This window comes from Schistocerca nitens, chromosome 2 (genome assembly GCF_023898315.1).
Source record: "Schistocerca nitens isolate TAMUIC-IGC-003100 chromosome 2, iqSchNite1.1, whole genome shotgun sequence".
Taxonomy (NCBI): domain Eukaryota; kingdom Metazoa; phylum Arthropoda; class Insecta; order Orthoptera; family Acrididae; genus Schistocerca; species Schistocerca nitens.
This window is the reverse complement of record NC_064615.1, coordinates 1135993011-1136018884: the sequence shown is the minus strand read 5'-3', so window position 1 is coordinate 1136018884 and position 25874 is coordinate 1135993011. Positions and strand designations below refer to the sequence as shown.

General features: G+C 45.6%; 1 protein-coding gene across 1 annotated transcript in view; it reads right to left on the bottom strand.

Moving 5' to 3' along the window:
* Nucleotides 1-16185: 16185 nt before the first annotated feature.
* Nucleotides 16186-25874, bottom strand: part of LOC126235601 (uncharacterized) — a 305745-nt gene continuing 296056 nt past the window's right edge. The window contains exons 8-9 of the mRNA XM_049944313.1: nt 17139-17187; nt 16186-16198 (exon numbers count right to left, since the gene is read on the bottom strand). Coding sequence (XP_049800270.1) covers nt 16186-16198; nt 17139-17187 — 62 coding nt within the window. The remainder of the gene's footprint in view (nt 16199-17138; nt 17188-25874) is intronic.

Sequence of the window (25874 nt, the reverse complement as noted above, 5' to 3'; positions counted from 1 at the left end):
CATCGCTTACGCCGTAAAGGTGTTACGTTCGTCTGGACGACGGAATGCGAACGCGCCTTTCGCCAGTTGAAATCGGCGTTGCTTTCAAATACTTGCCTTACGCCATTCGATCCCCAGAAACCCCTGTTGTTGTTGGTAGATGCATCGGATTTCGGGATCGGTGCTTGCTGTGCTTGCGCACAAAGATGGTTCGCATGATCTTCTATTGCCTTTGAGTCAAAATTGCTCTCGTGTGCGCAAAGGCATTGTTCACAAATAGAGAAAGAAGCTTTGGCTCTCGTGTTTGGTGTTACAAAGTTTCACGATTTCTTGTATGGTCGTCGCTTTACCATCATCACCGACCACAAACCTTTGACATCGCATTTTCATCCGCACAAGCCTGTACCTCCACGTACAGCGCAGAAATTCATTCGCTGGTCTCTTTTCCTCTCGCAGTACCGCTACGATATCTTGTATCGGTCCACTGCTAAGCACGGAAACGCTGATGCGTTGTCCCGTTTGCCTGTTGCTGAGGATAAAGCATTCGATTCTTCCGAAATTGCTTGCATGTTCATTGATTCGGAAACCGATGACGTGGTCGAATCGTTTCCGATTGATTTTCGTCGTGTAGCTACAGCCACAGCTGCTGACCCTGTCCTTGCTACCGTTTTGCGTTTTGTTGCTACGCAATGGCCCTTGTCAAAGTCACGGATCGAGGATCCGTTGGTTCGCCGATTTTTTGCTCACAAGGAGAGACTTTTTGTACGACGTGGTGTTTTGTTGTTGCGTTCCGATAATGATCAGTCCAGAGTCGTGGTCCCACGTTCTTTACAGTCCTCTGTCTTACGGCTTCTTCACCAAGGACATTGAGATGTAGTTCGAACGAAACAACTTGCTCGTCAGCACTGTACTTGGTTCGGAATCGATGCTGCGATTACGAATATGTGCTCTTCTTGCATGGCGTGTGCCGAACAACAATCCGCACCGCCGCGGACATTCTTTGCATGGCCGAAAGCCACTTTCCCTTGGCAACGCTTGCACATCGATTTTGCTGGTCCATTCTGGAATGCTCGATGGTTGGTTGTGGTCGATGCTTTCAGTAATTTTCCTTTTGTTGTCCGGATGTCTTCCACGACGTCTTCTGCCACAATCCAAGCGTTGTCTGCTATTTTTTGCATTGAAGGTCTTCCACAGACTATTGTATCCGACAATGGCCCACAATTGATGTCCGCAGAATTTCAGTCATTCTGCAAGGCCAATGGTATTCAACATCTGACATCCGCGCCGTTTTCGCCTCAGTCAAACCGTGCCGCTGAACGATTGGTCCGGACTTTCAAGTCACAGATGTTGAAGTTGAAAGAGTCGCATTCTTGGGAGGACGCGTTATTGCTCTTTTTGTATTCGTATCGCTCTCAGCCCCGAGATGGTCACTCGCCGGCTGAGTTGCTCCATGGTCGTCCTCATCGAACCTTGATGTCTTTGATGTCTTTGATGCATCCGCCGCATCAGGTTTCTGTGCAGCGGCAGACTCCCGTTTTTGCTCCAGGCGACGTTGTATTCTATCGCAACTATCGTGGTTCACGGCGTTGGCCCGCAGGGCGCATTCTTCGCTGCCTCGGCCGCGCGATGTATTTGGTTTTGGGGGCCTCTGGTGAGGTGCGTCGGCATCTCAATCAGCTGCGCCTCTGCCGTCACCTGGGTTCTGCCGCTCCCCGTCTGCTTTCAGCGACGGTGCCGTCCGGTCAGCGCCCTGGGGACCCATCTACTGACTCGCCTCATCCCCAGGTGTTACCGATGCTGCCTTCCATTTTGCCTCATGGCGACGCGCCGCCGCCGCCGCCGCCGCCGCCGCCGCCGCCGCCGCCGCCGCCGCCCGCAGTGGACGCGTCGCTGCAACCGCATGGCGCCTCCCTGGGTCACGCACCGCCGATCGCTTCCCGTGACCAGCTGTCCTCCGCCATGGAACTCTTGCCCGCTCTGGACCAGATGTCGTCTTCGCCCGTCGGGTGCCCCGACCAAATAGAGGTCGACCCTTCGGCCCCTCCTGTCTCTCTACGGGCGCATACTCTGCATGTTGACGTGCACCCTGGACTAGGTTTTCAGGCGTTTCCTAGCTCCCCTCGGACCGAATGGCCGGGTTCGGGTGGCACAGCCTCGCCTGTTGTTAGGCTCCCCACCTCATCGCGTACGTCAACATGGGGTCCTCCCCACGGCGGGCGGAAGCCTTATCACACGACCGTTCGCCGATTTGTGGGGGAGGAATGTGATGTCACCGCCAGACACCACACTTGCTAGGTGATAGCTTAAATCGGCCGCGGTCCATTAGTACATGTCGGACCCGCATGTCGCCACTGTCAGGATCACAGACCAAGCGCCACCACAAGGCAGGTCTCGAGAGACTGACTAGGACTCGCCCCAGTTATACGACGACGTTGCTAGCGACTACACTGACGAAGCCTTTCTCTCATTTGCCGAGAGACAGTTAGAATAGCCTTCAGCTAAGTCCATGGCTACGACCTAGCAAGGCGCCATTTGTAACATTGCATGTATCTTAATGAGTCTCACTTGTATCATCAAGAATGCTGTATACAAATGCTGGATTAAAAGTTAAGTATTTCCGCAGATACGTACTTTTCTTTATCGCATTCATTACGAATCCTGTTTGAGACTTCACGCCATCCTTCGTGCGCTTATAGCGTGCCTTTCGGCCCCCTCAAACACACTGTGTCGGCACCTCTTGTCGACATAACATAGGGGAACTGTAGTGAGGGTTGGGGTGTCTCCCACTGTAAGCTGTATTTTGGAGATTCCTGACTCCCCTCCCTGGCCAAGATCCTCTTTTCTTTCCCTTTTACTCTTTCTTTATCACTTTTTAGGTTTGGTTAGTCTCCTTTTACAATACGCACCTTTACATTCTAGTGGTTGAACGCTTTTGAATAGCAGGTGATCTTGCCTGTACTGCATCAGAGGTGGGATATTTCCTGCCTCTAGCAAAGCCTTGAGGTTGTCCACTTGCTGACTTCCCTCCTTTTGTCTTCACCATTGACAACACGGCTGCACTTTTACGTTTTTTTGGTCTTTTACCTTTTATCATTATGACTCTTCTCAGATGTGAATCAATACGAGTGGATCACCTTTGAAACAATGGGCTGATGACCTTGCTGTTTGGTCCCTTCAACACCAATCAACCAACCAACCAACTTTCTCTATACCTGTTAAATGTAAAACGCCAAATAGTGCCATAATTTCACGCCTATCTGTAACATTACAATGTATGATGAATTTGTAGTTTGTTCTAAGGTTGTCAGCATATTTGTTAGTATGGGATACTATCATACCTGTAATATTAGTGTCAAAAAGCATGAAAAACACTCAAATTTCGTAGAGATATATTTTTAATAGTTTGTGAGACCCTGATTTCCACTACTTGTATTGTGAAGTGGACCATCTCCTCCCCTCTACTGTGGCCAATGTAATAAGCAGAGATCCAAAGTTGTGGCGATCTGCTGGAGCAATGCTGTTGTCTCACCTAACTCAAATCTTGTAATTTTTTCACCAAAATAGAGATCAGTCAGTCCACCAATGAAATCAAAGTGACACGGCAGACTTTACAGGTCTATGTATGCAGATAATGAGCTCAGGTAACTTCGCATAAACTCACATTGTATGGAAATTTCTGGATTGAACTATGACATTTAGATGTGCGAAAACAGGATATAACTTTGTCCCTAGTTGTTTCATTGCCATATTTCTGTACTGATGTGTTCCTGGCAGCATTAACCCAATTATCTGAATAGGCTGGAAGGTGAAGCTTAAGATTGTAATGAAATCTGTTGTCCATAGCATTTGTGTGTGTCAGCTGATCAAATGATGGAGCAGAGTAATAAATGAACAGGAGATATGCTGGCAATATTGAAGTATCAAATAAGATCATAGGGTGACCACACCAGTCTGCGGAACTAGTGTAAAGACACAACCTTTTTTCCTTACACCAAATGGTGCAATTGTTGTAAAAATTACACAGTTCCCACATGCAAAAACAAAAAACAAGCTAGCATGATTTAGTTTACAATTTAATATGTAACTGATGTATATAAACTACTGGTCATTAAAATTGCTACACCACAAAGATGACGTGCTACAGATGTGAAATTTAACTGACGGGAAGAAGATGCTGTGATATGCAAATGATTAGCTATTCAGAGCATTCACACAAGGTTGGTGCCAGTGGTGACACCTACAATGTGCTGACATGAAGAAAGTTTCCAACCGATTTCTCATACACAAACAGCAGTTGACTGGCATTGTCTGGTGAATCGATGCTGTGATGCCTCATATAAGGAGGAGAAATGTGTACCATCACGTCTCCGACTTTGATAAAGGTCGAATTGTAGCCTATCACAAATGTGGTTTATCGTATCGCGACATTACAGTTTGCATTGGTTGAGATCCAATAACTGTTAGCACAATATGGAATCAATGGGTTCAGGAGGGTAATATGGAATGCTGTGCTGGATCCCAATGGCCTCGTATCACTAGCAGTCTAGATGACAGGCATCTTATCTGCATGGCTTTAAAGGATCGTGCAGTCATGTCTCGATCCCTGAGTCAACAGATGGGCACATTTTCAAAACAACAACCATCTGCACGAACAGTTCGACGATGTTTGCAGCAGCATGAACTATCAGCTCAGAGACCTTCGCCGCAGTTACCCTTGACACTGCATCACAGACAGGATCGCCTGTGATGGTGTACTCAATGAGAAACCTGGGTACACGAATGGCAAAATGTCATTTTTTCGGATGAATCCAGGTTCCGTTTACGGCATCATGAGGGTCACATCCATGTTTGGCGACATCGCAGTGAATGCACATTGTAAGCATGTATTCGCCATCACCATACTGGTGTATCATCCGGCATTATGGTATGGGGTGCCATTGGTCACACGTCTGTCACCTCTTGTTCACATTAATGGCACTTTGAACAGTAGATGTTACATTTCAGATGTGTTACGACCCGTGGCTCTACCTTTCATTCGATCCCTACTAAACCCTATATTTGAGCAGGATAATGCACGACTGCATGATGAAAGTACGGGCCTTTCTGAATACAGAAAATGTTCCACTGCTGCCCTGGCCAACACATTCTCCAGATCTCTCACCTATTGAAAACGTTGGTCAATGGTGGCCGAGCAACTGGCTCGTCACAATATGCCAGTCACTACTCTTGATGAACTGTGGTATCGTGTTGAAGCTGCATGGGCAGCTGCACCTGTACATGCTATACAAGCTCTGTCTGACTCAATGCCCAAGCATATCAAGGACGTTATTATGGTCAGAGGTGGTTGTTCTGGGTACTGGTTTCTCAGGATCTATGCACCCAAATTGCATTAAAATATAATCACATGTCACTTCTAGTATAATATATTTGTCCAATGAATAACTGTTTATCATTTGCATTTGTTCTTGGTGTAGCAATTTTAATGGGCAGTAGTGTACTTTTAAGGGTTTTGAACACCAAAGAAACGTTTTGTTGTAATAATGAAACATTTTTGAAAATGCAACACTTTGTCACTACCAACCACCATAGTTTGTTGTCATAAAATCAGATAGAGGGAAGACAGGTGATATAGGTCAGTCTGCACTTCCCAAGGAATTGGAAGCAAATGCAGAACGACAAACTTTGAGTGACAGCATGTTGATTGCTTTGATCAGCGCCAACAATCACAGGCCATATATGAGGGTCACAAGTTTTGGGATTCTAAAGGCTACTAGGTGCAGGAAATTCTTGTAACTCTTGGGTCTGAATAACACAATTTGCATTCAGACTTATTACTACACCGAAGGGTGATTGTATACATTATAAAAAGCAAAGGCTGCAACTGGCTGCACAACAGAAGTAGGTGTTCCTGCCCACAGGGTTAGAGTGAATGGCTGAATCACACTTGCAGCATTGCAAAGTGTGAACTTCGAGGCCACTACTCCAAGTGAGAAAATACATTTGTTGGAGCTTATCTGAAGATTTTGCTAGGGAGTACACGGTAAGTTATCTCAGATGGAGAGTCATCATCAGATGAAGAAGTAACATTGGGTGTGCCTGCCGGAAAGTGAGTTGTGACTCCTGCTTTTTATGTTGTATATTAATGACATTTTGCAGATGATGCTGTTACCTATAATGAAATACTATGTGGGACAAGCTCCAGAAATATTGAGTCAGATGTTTCTAAGTTTGCAATATGGTGCAGAGACTTAGTACTTGCTCTCAATGTTCAGAAAAGTAAAATCTTTCAATTCACAAATGAAAAAACAATGTCCTATGACTATTATATCAATGAGTCACTGGAAACTGAATGAGAAAGTACGTTCAGTTGTGAATAAAGCAAGTGGTAGACTTCACTTTATTGGTAGAATATTGGAGAAGTGCAATCAGTTTACAAAAATGGTGGCTTACAAATCACTCAGGCAACCCTTCCCAGAATATTGCTCAAGTGTGTGTACCCGTACCAGATAGGACTAACAGGGAATATTCAACATATACAGAGAAGGGCAGGGTGAATGGTCACCAATTTATTTAATCTGTGGTAGAGTTTCACAGAGATACTGAAGGAAATGAACTGGAAGATTCTTGAAGATAGATGTAAACTATCCTGAGAAAGTCTGCTAACAATGTTTCAAGAACTGGCTTTAAATGACTACTCCAGGGATATACAACACCACCTTACATATCACACACATAGGGATTGTGAGAATAAGATTAGAATAATTATTGCATGCACAGAGGCATTCAATCAATTATTTTTTCCACACTCCATAAACGAATGGCTCAGAAAGAAACACTAATAAATAGTAGAATGGCACATACCCTATGCCACGCACCTCACAGTGATTTGCAGAGTACAGATTTAGCTGTAGATGTAGATGTAGCAGTAGAAGCTGGCTATGAGCAACAAGAAGTTCCCTGCCCAATGGTCTGATTGCGCACTTGCCCTGAATAAATGGAACCGGGTTTTTAAGGGATTGTGGCAGCACACTATTTCTCCGTATCTGTAGTCGGCCCACCAATCCACCAACATCACATGCATTGGCTGTTGTGTCTTAGCCAGAGACGCCAAGAATTGGAAACAAGTGTAGATCATTTCTCTTCTCCTACTCTGTAGGTTGTGATGTTTCTGGGCATTACATTGACCCCAAGTTCCATAGCAACAGCATTCAGCTGGAAGCTGTTGTTAGTTGTAATAGGAAGTGTAGTGACATTCAACCATGTTCTATGTCTCTTGGCATTGCCCTGAGGCGCCTCGTGAGTGGGGTGTGATGTCGCAGCACTGTTACCCATTTCTCATCTCATTCTAACCTGTGTAAACACACTGAATCGCAGTTAGCATAGGCAGCAAGCTTCGTACTTGCCCATAATTTTTTTTTTTTTGTATGTTTGTGTTTGTGGGCGGGTAAGAGGGTGTGTGTGAGTGTGGCCAGCCATCTGCTAGAGTGACACCATTCAGCAGCTTCTAGGCAGTGGATGCAGTTGCTGAGAGTTTCTGCAATTGAGTAATTTTTTACAATATTCTCTTGAATTGTAACAAGGATTCCAAATCTGTTGCATAGAGGTTAACCTTTATCTTTTGGGATTCTGTAGTTCAGTACATCAAATATGTCATTAAGTACATTCTGTGCAAAGACACTAAGGGTTATTCTGCTGAAGTCATTAAAGGACTGAACTATTCATCATGGAAATAGGCATGATGTCATCTATATATCCTGCATTTCTCATCAATTTAGACTAAAGTTATACCTCAGCAATGCAGTTTGTTATTGTTAGGCCACTCATTTGATTAGTTATGAAGAATGTGGTACAGAAACTTCTTAACTTCAGTCTGTTACATAGCATAATACCTCCATCTATGAAATGGCTCTGCGACAACTTTAACAGGTGTGACGTTCCAGAAAAAGCCTCTGCTCTTGGTTAAGAAAATGTTGTATTTGTACCGACACAAAATATGGGTGTAAAAAATACCCAGGTTTATGTTACAGCTACAAAAATTGTTGCACCCTCTTTGACAGCCTTAATGAATGTCAGAAGAAAACTTTTAGCCATAACTGTATAGTAATTGTAATAACCTGTGTTTCCTTATACAATGTGTGAATTGTGGTAATGTGAACACTTGGGTGGGGTAATTCAGTGCTTGTGATGTTCAGAAGTACAGTGCAATGTTCCTTCAGACAGGCATGCATATCCAAAGCAACAGTGCATTGTACTTCTGAACAACATAGCGCATGTCTATCTGCTGACACCAGGTAAGTGACTTTAAAACAAATTGTGAATTTTGATTAATATATTTCGCCTGTACAGGAGTACACATAATGAATGTAAGAGTGCAAGTTGAAGACACATGGTTGACAATAAGTGGAAGTTTGGGTTTACCCATGAATCATGGTGGGATAGGCTAATGGTAAGGCTACTGTGTTTAGTAAAGAGAAATCTGGGTTAGAGTCCTGGTCTGTCAGAAATTTTCATTGTTGTCATTCCATTATACAACTGATGGTTGTTCACATTTGAAACAATGAGTACATTTCATCAACATTGGTGTGTTGAACTACTGGTATGCCGTCCAATGGTGAATGTGGGATATCTATGAGAATGCCAGGTCGGCGTTTAGATATGGATGGATTTGTAAGGTGTTGACCTGCATGATGAGGGAATTTGTTACCTCTGCCAATAATATGTTGCATCCTTTTAGTGCCAGTTCTTTCTCTGCCTCCCCTTCTCGTGCGGTTGATATTGCAAAAATCAACCATTTAAAGTCTGTCTGAATCTGAAGAACTTTCAATGTGACGAAATTTATATAGATTTTGAAAATGAATTTTCACTCTGCTGCAAGGTTTGTGCTGATTAGAAACTAGAAATTCCCTGACAGATTGAAGCCATATGCCGGACTTGGACTTGAACATGGCATCTTTTGTTTTTGAGGGCAAGTGCACTACTGACTGAGCTATCCAAGCACACTTTGTGAACAGCCCTCACCACTGTACTTCTACCAGAGCCTCATCTCGTACATTCCCTACATTACTGAAGTTCTTCTGCATACCTTCTGGGACTACCACTCCTGGAAGAAAGGATATTTTGGAGCTATGGCTTAACCACAGCCCGAGGGATCATTTCCAGGAGTGTTAGTGAGTATCTCATCTCTTACCTTCCAAATTTCACTAAATTTTTCCTGCATAGGTTTTGGGAGTGATATCCATCTGTGAAGGCAGGTCATGAGACGTATTCGGATAGCTCAATTGGTAGAGGCCTTGACCATGAAAGGCAAAGTTTCTAGAACTGAGCCCCAGTCCAGCACACAATTTTAATCTGTGTGAAAGTTGTCTTGAGGGCAATTCAGAACATGAATCATGGTCACAACATGACATTCCAATCTAACCGTTACCCCCATCAAAGGATCCTAGCTCAGTTCGTGATCTAGGAGGAGTGAGGAACCTCAGTCAGTCTGTTCCAATATGTTGTATCAAAACACAGTTTTCAAACAATGTTCTTGTTGTGGCCTTCGGTCCAAGTACTGGTTTGATGCAGCTGCCCTTAACAACACAAAAATACCATTTACATTCAGCTCTACTTTTCCACTACTGAAATTCAATACTACTTGATGTTAATGTTAAAAATCTACTCGTAAAATTGTGTATGTGACAGCTTATGTCCTTGGTATGTCTGGGCCAACCTAATTAGCGTTGAATTTCCTCCTTCCTACAGTTAAAACTTCTTTTTCTCCACAATTGTTTCCATAACTGCAATTCTTTGTTATGACAGAATTAGCGAGGTTTCTCATCTTCACTCTTACCATATGTGATGTCGCTGATAACCAGAGTAACACTTCATGCAAAACAGCAAGTCTTCACCTGCAAAAATAATCACAGGGTGAATGACTTTCTGTGATCAGTACCAGGTCAGATTAAAGAAAGATTCAGAGGCAGGCTGCAAGCTCTTTTACCCATAGGTTTGAACAACATGCAAGTATTACAGAGATAGGGAAGTTAAATGGGAATCTCTGGAGGGAAAGTGGCCTTCTTTTTGAGGAACACTGTTGAGAAAATTTAGAGCACCAGCATTTGAAGCTGAATGCACAACGATTGTACTGCTGCCAACATACATTTTACATAAGGACCATGAGGATAAGATAAGAGAAAAAGATTAGGGCATAATGGAAGCATTCAGGTAATTGTTTTCTCCTCACTCTGTTTGTGAGTGGAACAGAAATGGAAATGACTAATTGAGTTACACGATACAGTCGACCACACACTGTACTGTGGCTTGTAGAGTATGTATGTAGGTGTAGATGAAAATAAAATGAAACAACTTATATCAGATACCATCCCCTTATATCTTCATGATGTTAAAAGTGAGTGCTACTATGACTGCTCTCTTTAACCCATCTCATGGCTAGTGGTGCTGTGTCTCGTTCATGGAGTCCTGGGTTGGATTCCCGGCTGGGTTGGGTATTTTCTCCACCCAGGGACTGTACGCTTGCATTGTCCTCACCATTTCATCATCATTCATGAAAGTGGCAAGACTGGACTGAGTAAAGTTATGGTTTCGTACAGGCACTGATAAGCACTGAATTGAGCACCCCACAAACCAGCCATCATCATCATCTCTTCTATCCTGACTGTTGACTCGACTATCACCTGTATTGTCATCATCATCATTGCTTTTATTGTTATGAGGGACTGTCTCCTATAGGATTATTTCCTCAGTCTGTGGATCCAACGTTCACAAACTTTTTCTACTCATAGCTATTTCTACTGAACCAACTGCCATAATTGTTGTCATTACACATTTGTGGGTTCTGAGGCTGCTGATCTCTGAATGGTACGCATTTGGGAATCTCCATCTTCAATTTTCAGTTATTTGGTCTGTATGGCTGTGGAAAGTCCTCTAGCTTGTATCAGCGACCGAAGAATCTTGATAAAAAATTCAAGCTGTAATAGTCCAGTTTTTGTAGAAACCTTTGAAATGCTTAACTATTATCGTTGCAATAGGTTGCTTGTATAATGTGCCTTAACTTTAGATGAGACATTTGAAAAATTTTTACAAGCCCCCCCCCCCCCCCCCCCCGCCACATCAACTATTTTATAATAATAATTTTAACAGCATGGGAGAATAAACAGAGCACACATCTTAGGCTCACAGCAACAAATTTATGTCTTCCAAAATATTTTATTAATGTTCAAGAGGTTGTAATATGTGAGGACTTTTGTGTTATATAGTTTTATTCCACATTAAATTTGCAAGACACAACCCTATTGGTTCTTAGTGCACACACTCTGCAAATTTACTCACTCATTTATCATGAGCTTGTCTGTGTTTACCATTGCCGGTTCATGTAAAATGGCCTTTTCACTGTGTAACAGTTACCTCAATTCAGAATTGAGCAATACGAGATTTTGATGCTCACGTTTCAAACACGTATGTGTCCTGCTTGTGCTTTAACTCTGATTCAACCTACAATATAATATTTCCACAAAATACTTCACTTTTATGTGCCCCGTATGGAGTTCAAACTCTCAGAACCCATCCTGCAGGAGTGCTCGTGCTCAACTCAGTCACTCTGTCACACCAGATCGTCTCCAGGTGCCAGTTTCTCCCTTACAGAATGATGGGCATCCCAGTGTGCACTGCCACTGTGCTGTAGCAAGGAACTGGAAGGACAGTTCCGATTCTTCAAGTGTAGGATCAATATCCTTAGAATACGCTGATAAATTCTGCAGGACTGTATATATTATCTGAAAAGTGATTTTCTTTTTGCCAACCACATACTTGAAAAATGTGAAAGAGCAAAAATCATAATGTTTCAAATTTCTGGATATGGTGTTGCATGTGACACATGCTTGCATTGTGGGTGACCAGACTGAAGGAACACTCAGAAGTGAGAGGCCAGATATTTGTAGCCGGTCCTTAAACTCCAGCTTGTGACACATGGCATGGGGAGTCAATTAGTAATCTAACTGTTGTCTAGAAGCCCACTGGCCTACAAATATTTTGCCTTAAAAAATTGACTGCAGGGACACAGACAAGCACAATATCAGTATGTCTTCAGTATGGCACCCTCCATTCATATCACAGCTGTCAACAGTGATGAATACCATTGGTTTAGCTTCCTCTACTGACAGAACAAAAACTTTGTGTTTCACACCGATGACATCACATAGTGGTGCTTCATACCATCTGCCCAGTTTAGGATGGTGCGACATCGACATATGTAGGTTCTGAGTCTGATAGGTTGAGGGAATCTGACGTCTGGTTTTGCTGGAGTAGCATTATCCTGAGTTTTCTTGTTTTTCTCTTCAACAGCTTTGAAGGATTGGGACTGTTGAAGGACTTACCCTGTGGGGGTAGGAACTGAAGAGGAGCCAGCAGCCCTTGGACCTGAAACAGTGTCTTCTTCAACCACTCCATGTCTAGTGTTCACCGTTCCATCAACAATGACGCCATTAATCTTCTGCCCTTCCTTACTGTCTCTGACTGGTGTTAGTTTGCTGGTCTGGGCATTCCCAGGGAGAGGATCCCATAATTGGAGCGAGTCACTAGTAGATGCTGGAGGAGGGAACCGTGTGTGGGGAGGTGATGTACCCAAATATGGTACATAATAAAGATATTTCTGGTGATCTAGCCACAGTCATGGCAGAATGCACTATTTTTGAGATGGTATGAAAATAATAGTATTTTCTCCCGGCTCCTTAATATGACAGAATGTAAAATCAGACCTCTTCAGGTCTTCGCTTGCCTATTTTGAGGATTGGAAAGTGAGGGGGTTGTCGTCTGCAGTTTCTGCATTGTCCTTGATACTTATTTTCCTCTGACAGTGTGCTCATGGCAGGAAGGTTACTGATCATGAAATAACACTTATATCTGTGTAGAGAGATTTCTGGAGCATCAGGGCCACAAGCTGATACCTTTGATCTTTCCACTGTGCCTGATACCATCATGTGCCACCTACTCCAAACGAGATCTCTACCTTCAGACAGCACTAAAATCGAGCAATGCTCTTCTGCTTCAGCTGGCATTTCTGAGAATTCCAGTGCCCACAAACAGGCTGACAAATGCTCGCCATCGTGCACTGGATGGCAACGGTTCAGGCCTCAGTTGTGTGCACCTGTGTTGAAAGGGGCTGCCACTGGGTGCGATTAATTATGGGATGTGACTGCTGGAATTGCAGTGACTTGCTCTGATTTTTATAATGGAGGAAGTCTTAGCAAGGAAGTTCACTTCACCACTCCTGTTTGACACTGCTGCTGTAGTAGACACTTGCAACAAGCAAGAAAAGGAATTAAACTGTATAACAAGAAAGGGACTGGATCACTACAGACAGTGTGGTCAGTCGTGGGATTTTCTGTGTGTGTATAATAAAATTAGAAGGGTTGTTCTGCAGCTGGAGGAGTGGTAAATCTGCTGAAACTTGTTGCTAGTTCCATACCATTCGTATGTGTTGTTTTGTGCCTCTGTTGTTGAAACGTCCTTGATTATGCACTCACCTACTAATTTGGTTCAGTTAATCAGGTCTGAGGGGAGAATCATATGGGATGGAGTGTAAATGGCTGCACAAGAGGAACAGTATCACATCTTGCACCTAGAGGCACTGACTGTCATCCCTTCAGTGTTGAATTTGCAGTTCAGCCCTAAGAGGCTTAAAGAATTTCCTGTCCAATGGCTGTAACTTGCAAATGTTACATGATGGTGTGTACAGCACACAAATGTGATGGTTACCTGTACATTCATTAAGTGACTGCTCTTTATGAATAGCATGGCCATCCACAATTAAGAGGACTGGATTCATTCCTGTTGGCAGAATGTGCAGTTTAAAATGCTACACCCACTGCAAGAACATGTTGCGATTCATCCACCTGCTTTCAGGAGCTTCACAAAAAATTATTTCTTTTGAACCTACCATCAATGGATTATCTTTATACCATTTCTTCTGAGAAAAATGAAAATTGAAAAGTGCAGGTATAAAATGGCGTGTGACATCCATTGTTGATGTTTCTGTTAAGACACTACAGTTTTGAAAAAGTGAAACACTGAGAGATGTGATGACAGGGAAATTGATACCACTGATTACAGACTTGACACTACACACATGAGTAACACTACGGACCTGTACCTGCACTGTGATTCTATACCACGAGGTCTAGGGACAACGATGGCAGCTCGATGGTGGCGCTTCTCTGTACTGAACTGCCACAGTCAAAGAGCACGTGAACATGTTGCTGGAGAATACTCTGCCACACGGTTTTTAGGCACATCTACATAGCATCAATTGTGGGCTGCTGTACACCTGAATGTACAAGTTGCCAACCAACCATATCCCACACGCGGTTGATGAGTGACATGTCAGGTGAACAGACAAGCAACGGAAGTGATGGCACCATTTGTTCTTCGAAGATGAGTTGCACATTCCTTACTACATTTAGCTGAATGTTGTCATACTAAAATATGCCATGTGGAATGGCTTGAATTAGGGCCAGTGCCTTGGGGTGTAAAACCTCAACGATTTAGTGGTAACTGTTCAGGTAGTCCTCAAAACATAGGTAACGCGCTCTTATGTTGCACGCAATGGCGCCCCAGACCTTAACAATTGGCGATTGTCCACTTTCCCGCTCACTATACAGTCTGCACGATTGGCTTCACAATGGTGATGTTGAAAGTGTATGCAGCCATTACTGAGAGACACCTCGTAGAATTTGGTATACATATGCAGGCGAATTCTTGCCACCTTGAATCTGGCAGTGCTACAGAATACAAGAGCTGCAACAGTTTGAACGCAACACAATATAACACCAGAGAAGATGTGACAGTCACTGCTTCAGATTTAGACCTTACTTTCACACTGTCATTAATCCTCTGTGTGGTTGTTAGTGTGAATTGTTAGTGAATGCTTGTATGTTGCAAGTGGCGTTGTGGGTGTGGGGGTGACAGATCCTAAGAACTGGAACTGTTTGCCACATTTTGCAAATGCAACTGTTGGGAAAAGAGAGACGTTACCTGACAGTGACACCCATCACTTGCACTGTCAGGAATATCACATCAAAAAGTCTGTCTTTCCAACATGATAGTATCTCTTTGAAAATGTTGGTCCAACAGGTTCGACAACTCCCGTGCAGCTGTAAAATCTGAGGGTAGGTCTGGGTCACCTCCACTGTTGGTGTGTAGTCCCCATGCTTTTCCCCCATGCTATGGTACAAACACTATTTCGGTAATCTCACTACCAAGCGTCATCTTCACAACACCAATAATGAACTTTCGAACAGGCCTGTGCACGGATTCATTATTAACCACTATCGCCCATCACAAATAAATGCCACTATTATACAACATGCATGCATGCACCATCTTCCATGCGTATGGCCTCTCACCTGACCTTGCAATGCATGTGACACTCACAGCCCTAGATGGACAAACAGATATATTTCTGGTGTGCGGTAGCGCTTTTTGTCTTGTGCTCCTGTTTTTCTGTGGGATACACATGGTTAATCAAACATGTTTAACTTTAGTCCTCACCCTTTGAAGCTTGCTCTCTCTCCTGCAGGATGCTCATTTCACATTTATCACAAGCTCTGTCATTACATATACTGTGATCAGACATCTCCTGCTGTAGTAGCCCAAAGATTGTGAGTAATTGTGTCACCTGACACTTTGCACACATTGTTCATGGTCACAGGCAGGTAAAGATTAAGTGCATATCCTCATCGTTCATAAAAGTCTAGACAAAAATCATGTGCCACATGTGATGTGCTTCGTTTGTGTGTTGAATCCAAAATGACGTATTTCAAAATTTCCTCCATAATGAGTATTAGCACCAAATAAGTGTGTCCCGATCTACAGTATATTATACCATTATCATACTTCTAATCTTCTTTAGACAGGAAATTTTCAAAATACAAAGTTAGATACGGTCATCAGCCTACCACTCTGTTGCAAGCAGACCCCTACATTACATGTCTGGAGGTTGTGGAAAATGTGGCATTTCACAATCACAGATAAATTGCTTTCTTTACAAGCCTGTTCACCTCTCAAAGTCTGTTAAGAGTTATCACCAGGAGATCCTGTATCTTCTCTGGTTTGTGATAAATTTCCTTCCATCATACAACTAACCACTTCTTTCATTCTATTTTTGTATCTTCTTCCTCTATTATACCTTCTCTCCTTAAATTTTGGTATTTAATAACCCATCCTGCAACAATAGAAGGGGGTTTAAAATGCTTTTCATAAATATGCAAATTGACAAAACTGTTGTAGTTTGTTAGAACAACATTGAAGAATTCTTTACATCTCTAACTACACAATCAGATGCGATTGCCATAATGCAATTTTTTTAGACAGAGCTCTTGAATTGTTCAAGAAATATTCATAATACTATGTTGACTAAATATATAAAATGTACAAAAGTTTTAAGTCTACAAGACGTGTAAACACACACATTATATGCGATCGTAGCCAGCGAAGTTTGCAGGAAGTGCTACAATTTTTTTGCCATGAACGAAATTCTCATTTGCAAGTAACTCACTCAGAACCAACACTGTTATAACATTTAATCACCAATAATTGCGTGGTTATTCAAACACTCTCACTTAGAAACAATAGCTGGTTACATGATAACAACTCAGTATCTCTTATTCGACTGCCATGCCGTGACATGTGGCTGGCGCCGTTCGTAGCTAGGTGACGCTCCCGCGCTCAGCCGAGTTGCGGAGCGCCTCTATCGCCGTTTGCGCGTACTGTCGTGGCAGCACTGTTAAATGTCGTGGCACTGTCACAACACTTTTCCCCCCTTGAAAAAAAAAAAAAACACTCACGTCCTTGGAGATATGGACAGTGCGGAGACACCATGGCCTCTTTTGAGGCCCCGAGAAGATCCCGCAGAGAGACACGAGAGTATGGTCGAAAATGTCCAGGATAGAAGCTCGTGCATGGAACGTGCCTCCTGGACGAGATGATGGGTGAAAACTCCGGAGCAGCATCCATAGGTGTCGTAGACCTGGGGGTGTGTTACAGTGTGACGGGTCCCGGAGAAGGCGGCATCGTGACTGGTGCCGGTTCCAGCGTACTCGGAATCGGTAGCGACGTCGGCTGCATCAACACGTATGGTACATCGGCTTCTCGGGCTGGTGGACGTGAAGGAAGGGGCGGTGGCACTGGCGTGGCCACCACTCGTGGGCACATCTGGTCATAAAGGCGAACAACCATGCCGTCGTCCGTACGTATTTCACAAAGCCGGCGGCCGCAAAGAGCCTTGTCCACCCCTGGAATCCATTTAAGGCGAGATCCATACCCTCGTGCCCACATGTCGATGCCCACTGAGTATTTTCCCACACTAGGGGACACAGCACAAGGCCTGACAGGGTGAAGCAGGTGCAGTAGATTGCGCGGTTGGCGGCCATGCAAGAGTTCAGCAGGGCTGCGATCACCCAGAAGCGTGTAGCGATAAGAACTCAGTGATTTTTCGATGAATGACACTCTGCTGCAATTTCTAAAGAATTTTTTCCTCTCGCTTTTGAAAGTGCGGACAAGGCACTCAACCTCCCCATTCGATTGCGGATGGAAGGGCAGTGCTGTAACATGATGAATACCTTGTCCAGTTCAAAAATCACGGAAGGCCTGCGATGAGAACTAAGGGCCATTGTCCGTGACGATCGTGGATGGAAGACCTTCTAGCGCAAAGATTTTGGACAAAGCCAGCGTCGTCGCCGCAGTGGTGGGCGACGGACATCGAACAACAAACGGAAACTTCGAGAAGGCGTCAATCAACAGTAGCCAATAAGTACTGAGGAAGGGGCCGGCAAAGTCAGCGTGCACCCGTTCCCATGGCTGCGCCGGATCAGGCCACTGAGAGGGCATTGTACGAGGTGCAGCCAGTTGTTGAGCACACCGACTACGCGCAGCAACCGTGTGGGCAATGTCTGAATCAATACCGGGCCAATAAACGTGCCTGCGGGCCAGGGACTTAGTCCAAGAAATACCCCAATAGCCTTCATGCAACAGTTTGAGAACATCTTTGTGAAGAGAGGATGGCACCACGACCCGTGGAGATGCGCCATCCGTGGCCAGAAGAACAACACCATCACGAACAGACAGACGAAGGTGCAAGGCATGGTAGTTGCGAAGGGAATCCGATGCCCGGCCCTTGGTCCTGTCCGGCCAACCCCGTAGAACAAAACCGATCACCTGGCGCAGGACAGGGTCCCGCGCAGTAGCCGACGTGACCTGCGAACCTGTAAGTGCAAAACCCTCGACCGCACGACGTTCTTCCTCATCAATGTGGAAACAGAGTGTTTCATCACGATCGAAAACCGAGTCGGGGCCCATCGGCAATCGCGACAATGCGTCAGCGTTGGAGTGCTGGGCCGTGGAGCGATAGTGAATCTCATAGTGAAAACCAGACAAGTATAAGGCCCAACGTTGCAGGCGGTGAGCTGCCTTATCTGGAAGCGACGCCGATGGGTTGAACAGAAAGACCAGCAGCTTTTGGTCGGTGATGAGGTGAAACTTAGATCCGTACAAAAAAACGCTGAACTCTTTTAGAGCATAAATGATAGTGAGCGCCTCCTTTTCGATTTGAGAGTAACGCCGTTGTGCATCATTGAGGGTCTTGGAAGCATAGGCGATGGGTCGTCCCAACCCATCCTCATACCGATGGGCGAGAACAGCCCCTAGGCCATACTGTGACGTGTCAGTCACCAGAACCAAGTGCTGACCCAGACGGAATGTGGCAAGACAAGGCGCCAACTGCAAATGAGCCTTCAGGCGGACAAAAGCCTGCTCACACTCGTCGGACCAATAGAAAGGGACATTTTTGCGTAACAGCTGATGCAGGGTTGAGCTGCAGCCGCCGTGGATGGAATGAATTTGTGATAATAAGCAATCTTGCCTAGAAACGCCTGAAGTTCTTTGACTGTAGACAGCCGGGGTAGAGCGTTAATGGCCGCAACGTGTTGAAGTAGAGGACGTATACCCTCATGGGACAAGTGGAAACCAAGATACACAATGGAGGGTTGGAAGAACTGTGACTTGTCCAGATTGCACCTCAACCCAGCCGAATGCAAAACCCGAAACAGTGAACACAAGTTGCGAAGGTGCTCCTCAGTGGAGGGCCCCATGACAACAATGTCATCCGGAAAGTTTATGCAGCCGGGAACGGAAGCCATGAGCTATTCAAAAAACCGCTGAAAAATGGCTGGCACGCTAACGACGCCAAATGGTACGCCTCCGATAAGTCAAGTTTGGAAAAGAACTGGCCCCCAGCGAGCTTATTAAGTAACTCCTCAGGACGGGGAAGAGGATAAGTGTCAATGAGGTTCTGAGCATTGACAGTGGCTTTAAAATCACCACACAATCGCAGACTCCCGTTTGGTTTAGAAACCGCCACGATTGGCGATGCACATTCAGGAAGGAGAATCCCCGAAGCTGTTAACCTGTCTATCTCAGCCTTGACAGGTGCACGCAACGAACTGTAAGGAGCTGCAGAAAGCACTATTTCCAACATTCACCATCTGTAGACATAGTTAGCGCACTGCTGTACATGTCTCCCTTACTTTCTACCCTAGGTGAAGGACAACAGTAAGGAACTACAGAAAGCACCATATCCAACGTTCACCATCAGTAGACATAGTTAGGGCACAGATCTTCATGTCTCCCATACTTTCTACTGTAGGTGAAGGAGAACTGTAAGGAGCTGCAGGAAGCACCATTTCCAACATTCACCATCAGTAGACATAGTTAGCGCACAGTTGTACATGTCTGCCTTACTTTCTACTCTTTGTGAAGGAGAACTGTAAAGAGCTGCAGAAAGCAACATTTCTAACATTCACCATCTGTAGACATAGTTAGCGCACAGTTGTACATGTCTCCCATACTCTCTACTCTTTGTGAAGGAGAACTGTAAGGAGCTGCAGAAAGAACCATTCCCAACATTCACCATCTGTAGACATATTAGCGCACTGCTGTACATCTCCCCCTTACTTTCTACAATAGGTGAAGGACAACAGTAAGGAGCTGCAGAAAGCACCATTTCCAACATTCACCATCAGTAGACATAGTTAGGGCACACCTCTTCATGTCTCCCATACTTTCTACCCTAGGTGAAGGAGAACTGTAAGGAGCTGCAGAAAGCACCATTTCCAACATTCACCATCTGTAGACATAGTTAGCGCACAGTTGTACATGTCTCCCTTAGTTTCTACTCAGTGTGAAGGAGAACTGTAAGGAGCTGCAGAAAGCACCATTTCCTACATTCACCATTTGTAGGCATGGTTAGCGCACATTTGTACATGTCTCCCTTACTTTCTACTCTTTGTGAAGGAGAACTGTAAAGAGCTGCAGAAAGCAAAATTTCTAACATTCACCATCTGTAGACATAGTTAGCGCACAGTTGTACATGTCTCCCTTACTTTCTACTCTTTGTGAAGGACAACAGTAAGGAGCTGCAGAAAGCACCATATCCAACGTTCACCATCAGTAGACATAGTTAGGGCACAGATCTTCATGTCTCCCATACTTTCTACTGTACGTGAAGGAGAACTGTAAGGAGCTGCAGAAAGCACCATTTCCAACATTCACCATCAGTAGACATAGTTAGCGCACAGTTGTACATGTCTCCCTTACTTTCTACTCAGTGTGAAGGAGAACTGTAAGGAGCTGCAGAAAGCACCATTTCCAACATTCACCATCTGTAGACATATTAGCGCACAGTTGAACATATCCCCCTTACTTTCTACCCTAGGTGAAGGAGAACTGTAAGGAGCTGCAGAAAGCACCATTTCCAACATTCACCATCTGTAGACATAGTTAGCGCACAGTTGTATATGTCTCCCTTACTTTCTAATCTGTGTGAAGGAGAACTGTAAGGAGCTGCAGGAAGCACCATTTCCAACATTCACCATCTGTAGACATAGTTAGCGCACAGTTGTACATGTCTCCCTTACTTTCTACTCTGTGTGAAGGAGAACTGTAAGGAGCTGCAGAAAGCACAATTTCCTACATTCACCATCTGTAGACATATTAGCGCACAGTTGTACATGTCTCCCTTACTTTCTACTCTTTGTGAAGGAGAACTGTAAGGAGCTGCAGAAAGCACCATTTCCAACATTCACCATCTGTAGAAATATTAGCGCACAGTTGTACGTGTCCACCTTACCTTCTACCCTAGGTGAAGGAGAACTGGAAGGAGCTGCAGAAAGCACCATTTCCAACATTCACCATCTGTAGACATAGTTAGCGCACCGTTGTACATGTCTCCCTTACTTTCTACTCTGTATGAAGGACAACTGTAAGGAGCTGCAGAAAGCACCATTTCCAACATTCACAATCTGTAGACATAGTTAGCGCACTGCTGTACATGTCTCCCTTACTTTCTACCGTAGGTGAAGGAGAACTGTAAGGTGCTGCAGAAGGCACCATTTCCAACATTCACTATCTGTAGACATAGTTAGCGCACTGCTGTACATGTCTCCCTTACTTTCTACCGTAGGTGAAGGACAACAGTAAGGAGCTGCAGAAAGCACCATATCCAACGTTCACCATCAGTAGACGTAGTTAGGGCACAGATCTTCATGTCTCCCATACTTTCTACTGTAGGTGAAGGAGAACTGTAAGGAGCTGCAGAAAGCACCATTTCCAACATTCACCATCAGTAGACATAGTTAGCGCACAGTTGTACATGTCTCCCTTACTTTCTACTCTTTGTGAAGGAGAACTGTAAAGAGCTGCAGAAAGCACCATTTCTAACATTCACCATCTGTAGACATAGTTAGCGCACAGTTGTACATGTCTCCCTTACTTTCTACACTTTGTGAAGGAGAACTGTAAGGAGCTGCAGAAAGCACCATTTCCAACATTCACCATCTGTGGACATATTAGCGCACTGCTGTACATGTCTCCCTTACTTTCTACCATAGGTGAAGGACAACAGTAAGGAGCTGCAGAAATCACCATTTCCAACATTCACCATCAGTAGACATAGTTAGGGCACAGCTCTTCATGTGTCCAATACTTTCTACCCTAGGTGAAAGAGAACTGTAAGGAGCTGCAGAAAGCACAATTCCCAACATTCACCATCTGTAGACATAGTTAGCGCACAGTTGTACATGTCTCCCTTACTTTCTACTCTGTGTGAAGGAGAACTGTAAGGAGCTGCAGAAAGCACCTTTTCCAACATTCACCATCTGTAGACATAGTTAGCGCACAGTTGTACATGTCTCCCTTACTTTATACTCTGTGTGAAGGAGAACTGTAAGGAGCTGCAGAAAGCACCATTTCCAACATTCACCATCTGTAGACATAGTTAGCGCACTGCTGTACGTGTCTCCCTTACTTTCTACCCTGGGTGAAGGGGAAATGTAAGGAGCTGAGAAAGCACCATTTCCAACATTCACCATCTGTAGACATAGTTAGCGCACAACAGTACATGTCTCCCTTACTTCCTACCCTAAGGTAAGGAGAACTGTAAGATGCTGAAGAAAGCACCATTTCCACCGTTCACCATGTGTGGACATAGTTAGGGCACTGCTGTACATGTCTCCCTTGCTTTCTACCCTAGGTGAAGAAGAACTGTAAGGAACTGTAGAAAGCACTATTTCCAACATTTACCACCTGTAGACATAGTTAGCGCACAGCTGTACATGTCTCCCTTAATTTCTACCCTAGGTGAAGGAGAAATGTAAGGAGCTGAGAAAGCACCATTTCCAACATTCTCCATCTGTAGACATAGTTAGCGCACGGCTGTAAATGACACCCTTACTTTCGACACTAATAGAAGAATCACTGTAAGGAGCTGCAGAAAGCACCATTTCTAACATTCACCCTGTGTAGACATAGTTGGCGCACTGCTGCACATGTCTCCATTACTTTCTACCCTAGGTGAAGAAAAACTGTAAGGAACTGCAGAAAGCACCATTTCCAATTTTCACAATCTGTAGACACAGTTAGCGCACTGGTGTACATATCTCCTTTACTTTCTACCCTTGATGAAGGAGTACTGTCAGGATCTGCAGAAACACCATATCCAACATTGACCATCTGTAGACATAGTTAGCGCACAGCTGCACATGTATCCCTTACTTCCTACCCAAAGTGAAGGAGAATTGTAAGGAGCTGCAGAAAGTACCATTTCCAACATTCACCATGTGTGGACATAGTTAGCGCACTGCTGTACATGTCCCCCTTACTTTCTACCCTAGGTGAAGGATAACTGTGAGGAGCTGCAGAGAGCTACATTTCCAACTTTCACCGTCTGTAGACATAGTTAGCACACAGCTGTACATGTTTCTTTTATTTTCTACTCTAGGTGAAGGAGAACTGTAAGGAGCTGCAGAAAGCACAATTTCCAACATTCACCATCAGTAGACATAGTTAGGGCACAGCTCTTCATGTCTCCCATACTTTCTACCCTAGGTGGTGGTGGTGGTGGTGGTGGTTGTTGGGATGTGTAAGGGGGACGAAACAGCGAAGGTCATCAGTCCCCCATTCCAAAAACAAGCGAGACAAAGTCGCAGAGCAGATAAAACCCCAAGGGGGAAGGAGACTGCCCCCCCCCAGGTGCTAAAGAACACAAATTAGGCAACGAACACTACAGAAAAGAAGAGTACGGACGAACACCAGACAGAAAGAAATAGAAGAGAAGAAGATGGCCGGAGACTGGTTGACTGACCACGACAACAAAAAAGGGAAAGAGTCAACCATCTCACGGCACACCAGAACAGCAACAGGCACAAGGACAAAAGACACAGAAAGGGAAAGGTGCAGGACCTCCCTAAATCGAACCATAAAACGGACTACCACGGATAAAATTTAAAACGTTATCAGCCATGGAGGCATCGTCAGATAAAACCAAAGCCAAAGTGCCCGGGATATTAAAAGATTGCCGGAGTGTGCGCAGTCGAGGACACTCCAGCAAAATGTGGCCGACCGTCAGCCGGGACCCACACTGACACAGGGGGGGATCCTCCTGACGCAAGAGATGGCCGTGCGTCAGGTACGTATGGCCGATGCGCAGCCGACACAGGACCACCGAGTCCCTGCGAGAAGCCCGCAGGGAGGAACGCCACACGGCGGTCGTCTCCTTGACAGCCCGCAGTTTATTCGGGGCTGTCATGCCACGCCACTCAGCAGCCCACATCCCAATCAGCTTACGGCGCAACACCATCTGCTGGTCGCGAGCCGTAAGGCCGACCTCCAAAGCCGGGGCGTCGATCGCCCCTTTAGCCAGCCTGTCGACACGTTCGTTCCCTGGGATGCCAACATGACCGGGCGTCCAAACCAAGACCACCGAACGACCAGAACGGGCAATGGCGGAAACAGACTCCTGTATGGAGGACACCAGAGGAGAGGAGGGATAGCAGCGGTCGATGGCCTGAAGGCTGCTCAGGGAGTCACTGCAGATGACGATGGACCCACCTGAGCAGAAACGCAGATGCTCAAGAGCGCGCATGATTGCCACCAGCTCTGCAGTAAAAATACTGCAGCCAGCTGGCAAGGAGCGTTGCTCAACATGGGCAGCGTGAGCAAAAGCGTAGGCAGTGCGACCATCAACCAGGGAACCATCCGTGTAGACAGGCTCACAGCCCGGAAATGATTCGAGGAGCGCAAGAAAACGGCGACGGAGGACCACAGGCGGAACCGAGTCCTTAGGTCCCTGTGCCAAATCCAGACGGAGGGACGGCCGGGACAAACACCAGGGAGGCGTAGGTGTACGGACCCGGAAGGGAGGCAGAAGAGGGAATGACCCCAGGTCTGACAGCAGGGACTGGACACGGACAGCTATGGAAAGCCCAGACCTAGGTCGCCGTTCGGGCAGATGGAGGACCATAGCAGGGAAAAGCAGGCGACGATTGGGATGATCTGGCGAGCAATGAACGTGGACAGCATAGTCGACGAGCAGACGATGGCGGCGAATCCGCAGCGGGGGAACCCCGGCCTCCACCAGTAGACTATCCACGGGGCTGGTGCGAAAAGCGCCAGTGGCAAGCCTAACCCCACAGTGGTGTACGGGGTCTAACAACTTCAACACTGAGGGGGACGCAGACCCATAGGCCAGGCTCCCATAATCAAGCCGGGACTGCACAAGGGCTCTGTACAACCGCAGCAGCGTGCAGCGATCTGCACCCCAAGACGTGTGGCTAAGGCAGCGGAGGGCGTTGAGATGCCGCCAGCATTTTTGCTTCAGCTGAGTAATATGAGGAACCCATGTGAGCCGGGCATCAAACACGAGTCCCAAGAAGCGGCAAGTGTCCACCACCTCGAGCAGGTGGCCGTCGAGGTAAAGTGCAGGATGAGGGTGGACCGTCCAACGCCTGCAGAAGTGCATAACTCGAGTCTTGGCTGCAGAGAACTGGAAACCGTGAGTCAGAGCCCACGATGCTGCCTTGCGAATGGCGACTTGCAGCTGGCGTTCGGCGACTCCCGTAGTCGTGGAGCTAAATGAGATGCAGAAGTCGTCGGCATACAAAGAAGGAGACACCGACGACCCCACTGCTGCAGCCAGACCATTAATAGCCACCAGAAATAAGGAGACGCTCAACACTGAGCCCTGCGGGACCCCATTTTCCTGTATATAAGAGGAACTAGAGGTGGCACTGACTTGCACCCGGAAAGAGCGGCGCAATAAAAAGCTTTGAAGAAAAGCCGGGAGCTGACCACGAAGACCCCACTCATGCAACGTGGCGAGGATGTGATGCCTCCATGTGGTGTCATACGCTTTCCGCAGATCGAAAAATACAGCAACGAGATGCTGACGTCGGGCAAAGGCCGTACGGACAGCTGATTCCAGCCGCACCAAATTGTCCACTGCAGACCGGCCCCGACGGAAGCCACCCTGGGATGGAGTGAGGAGACCGCGCGACTCAAGGACCCAACAC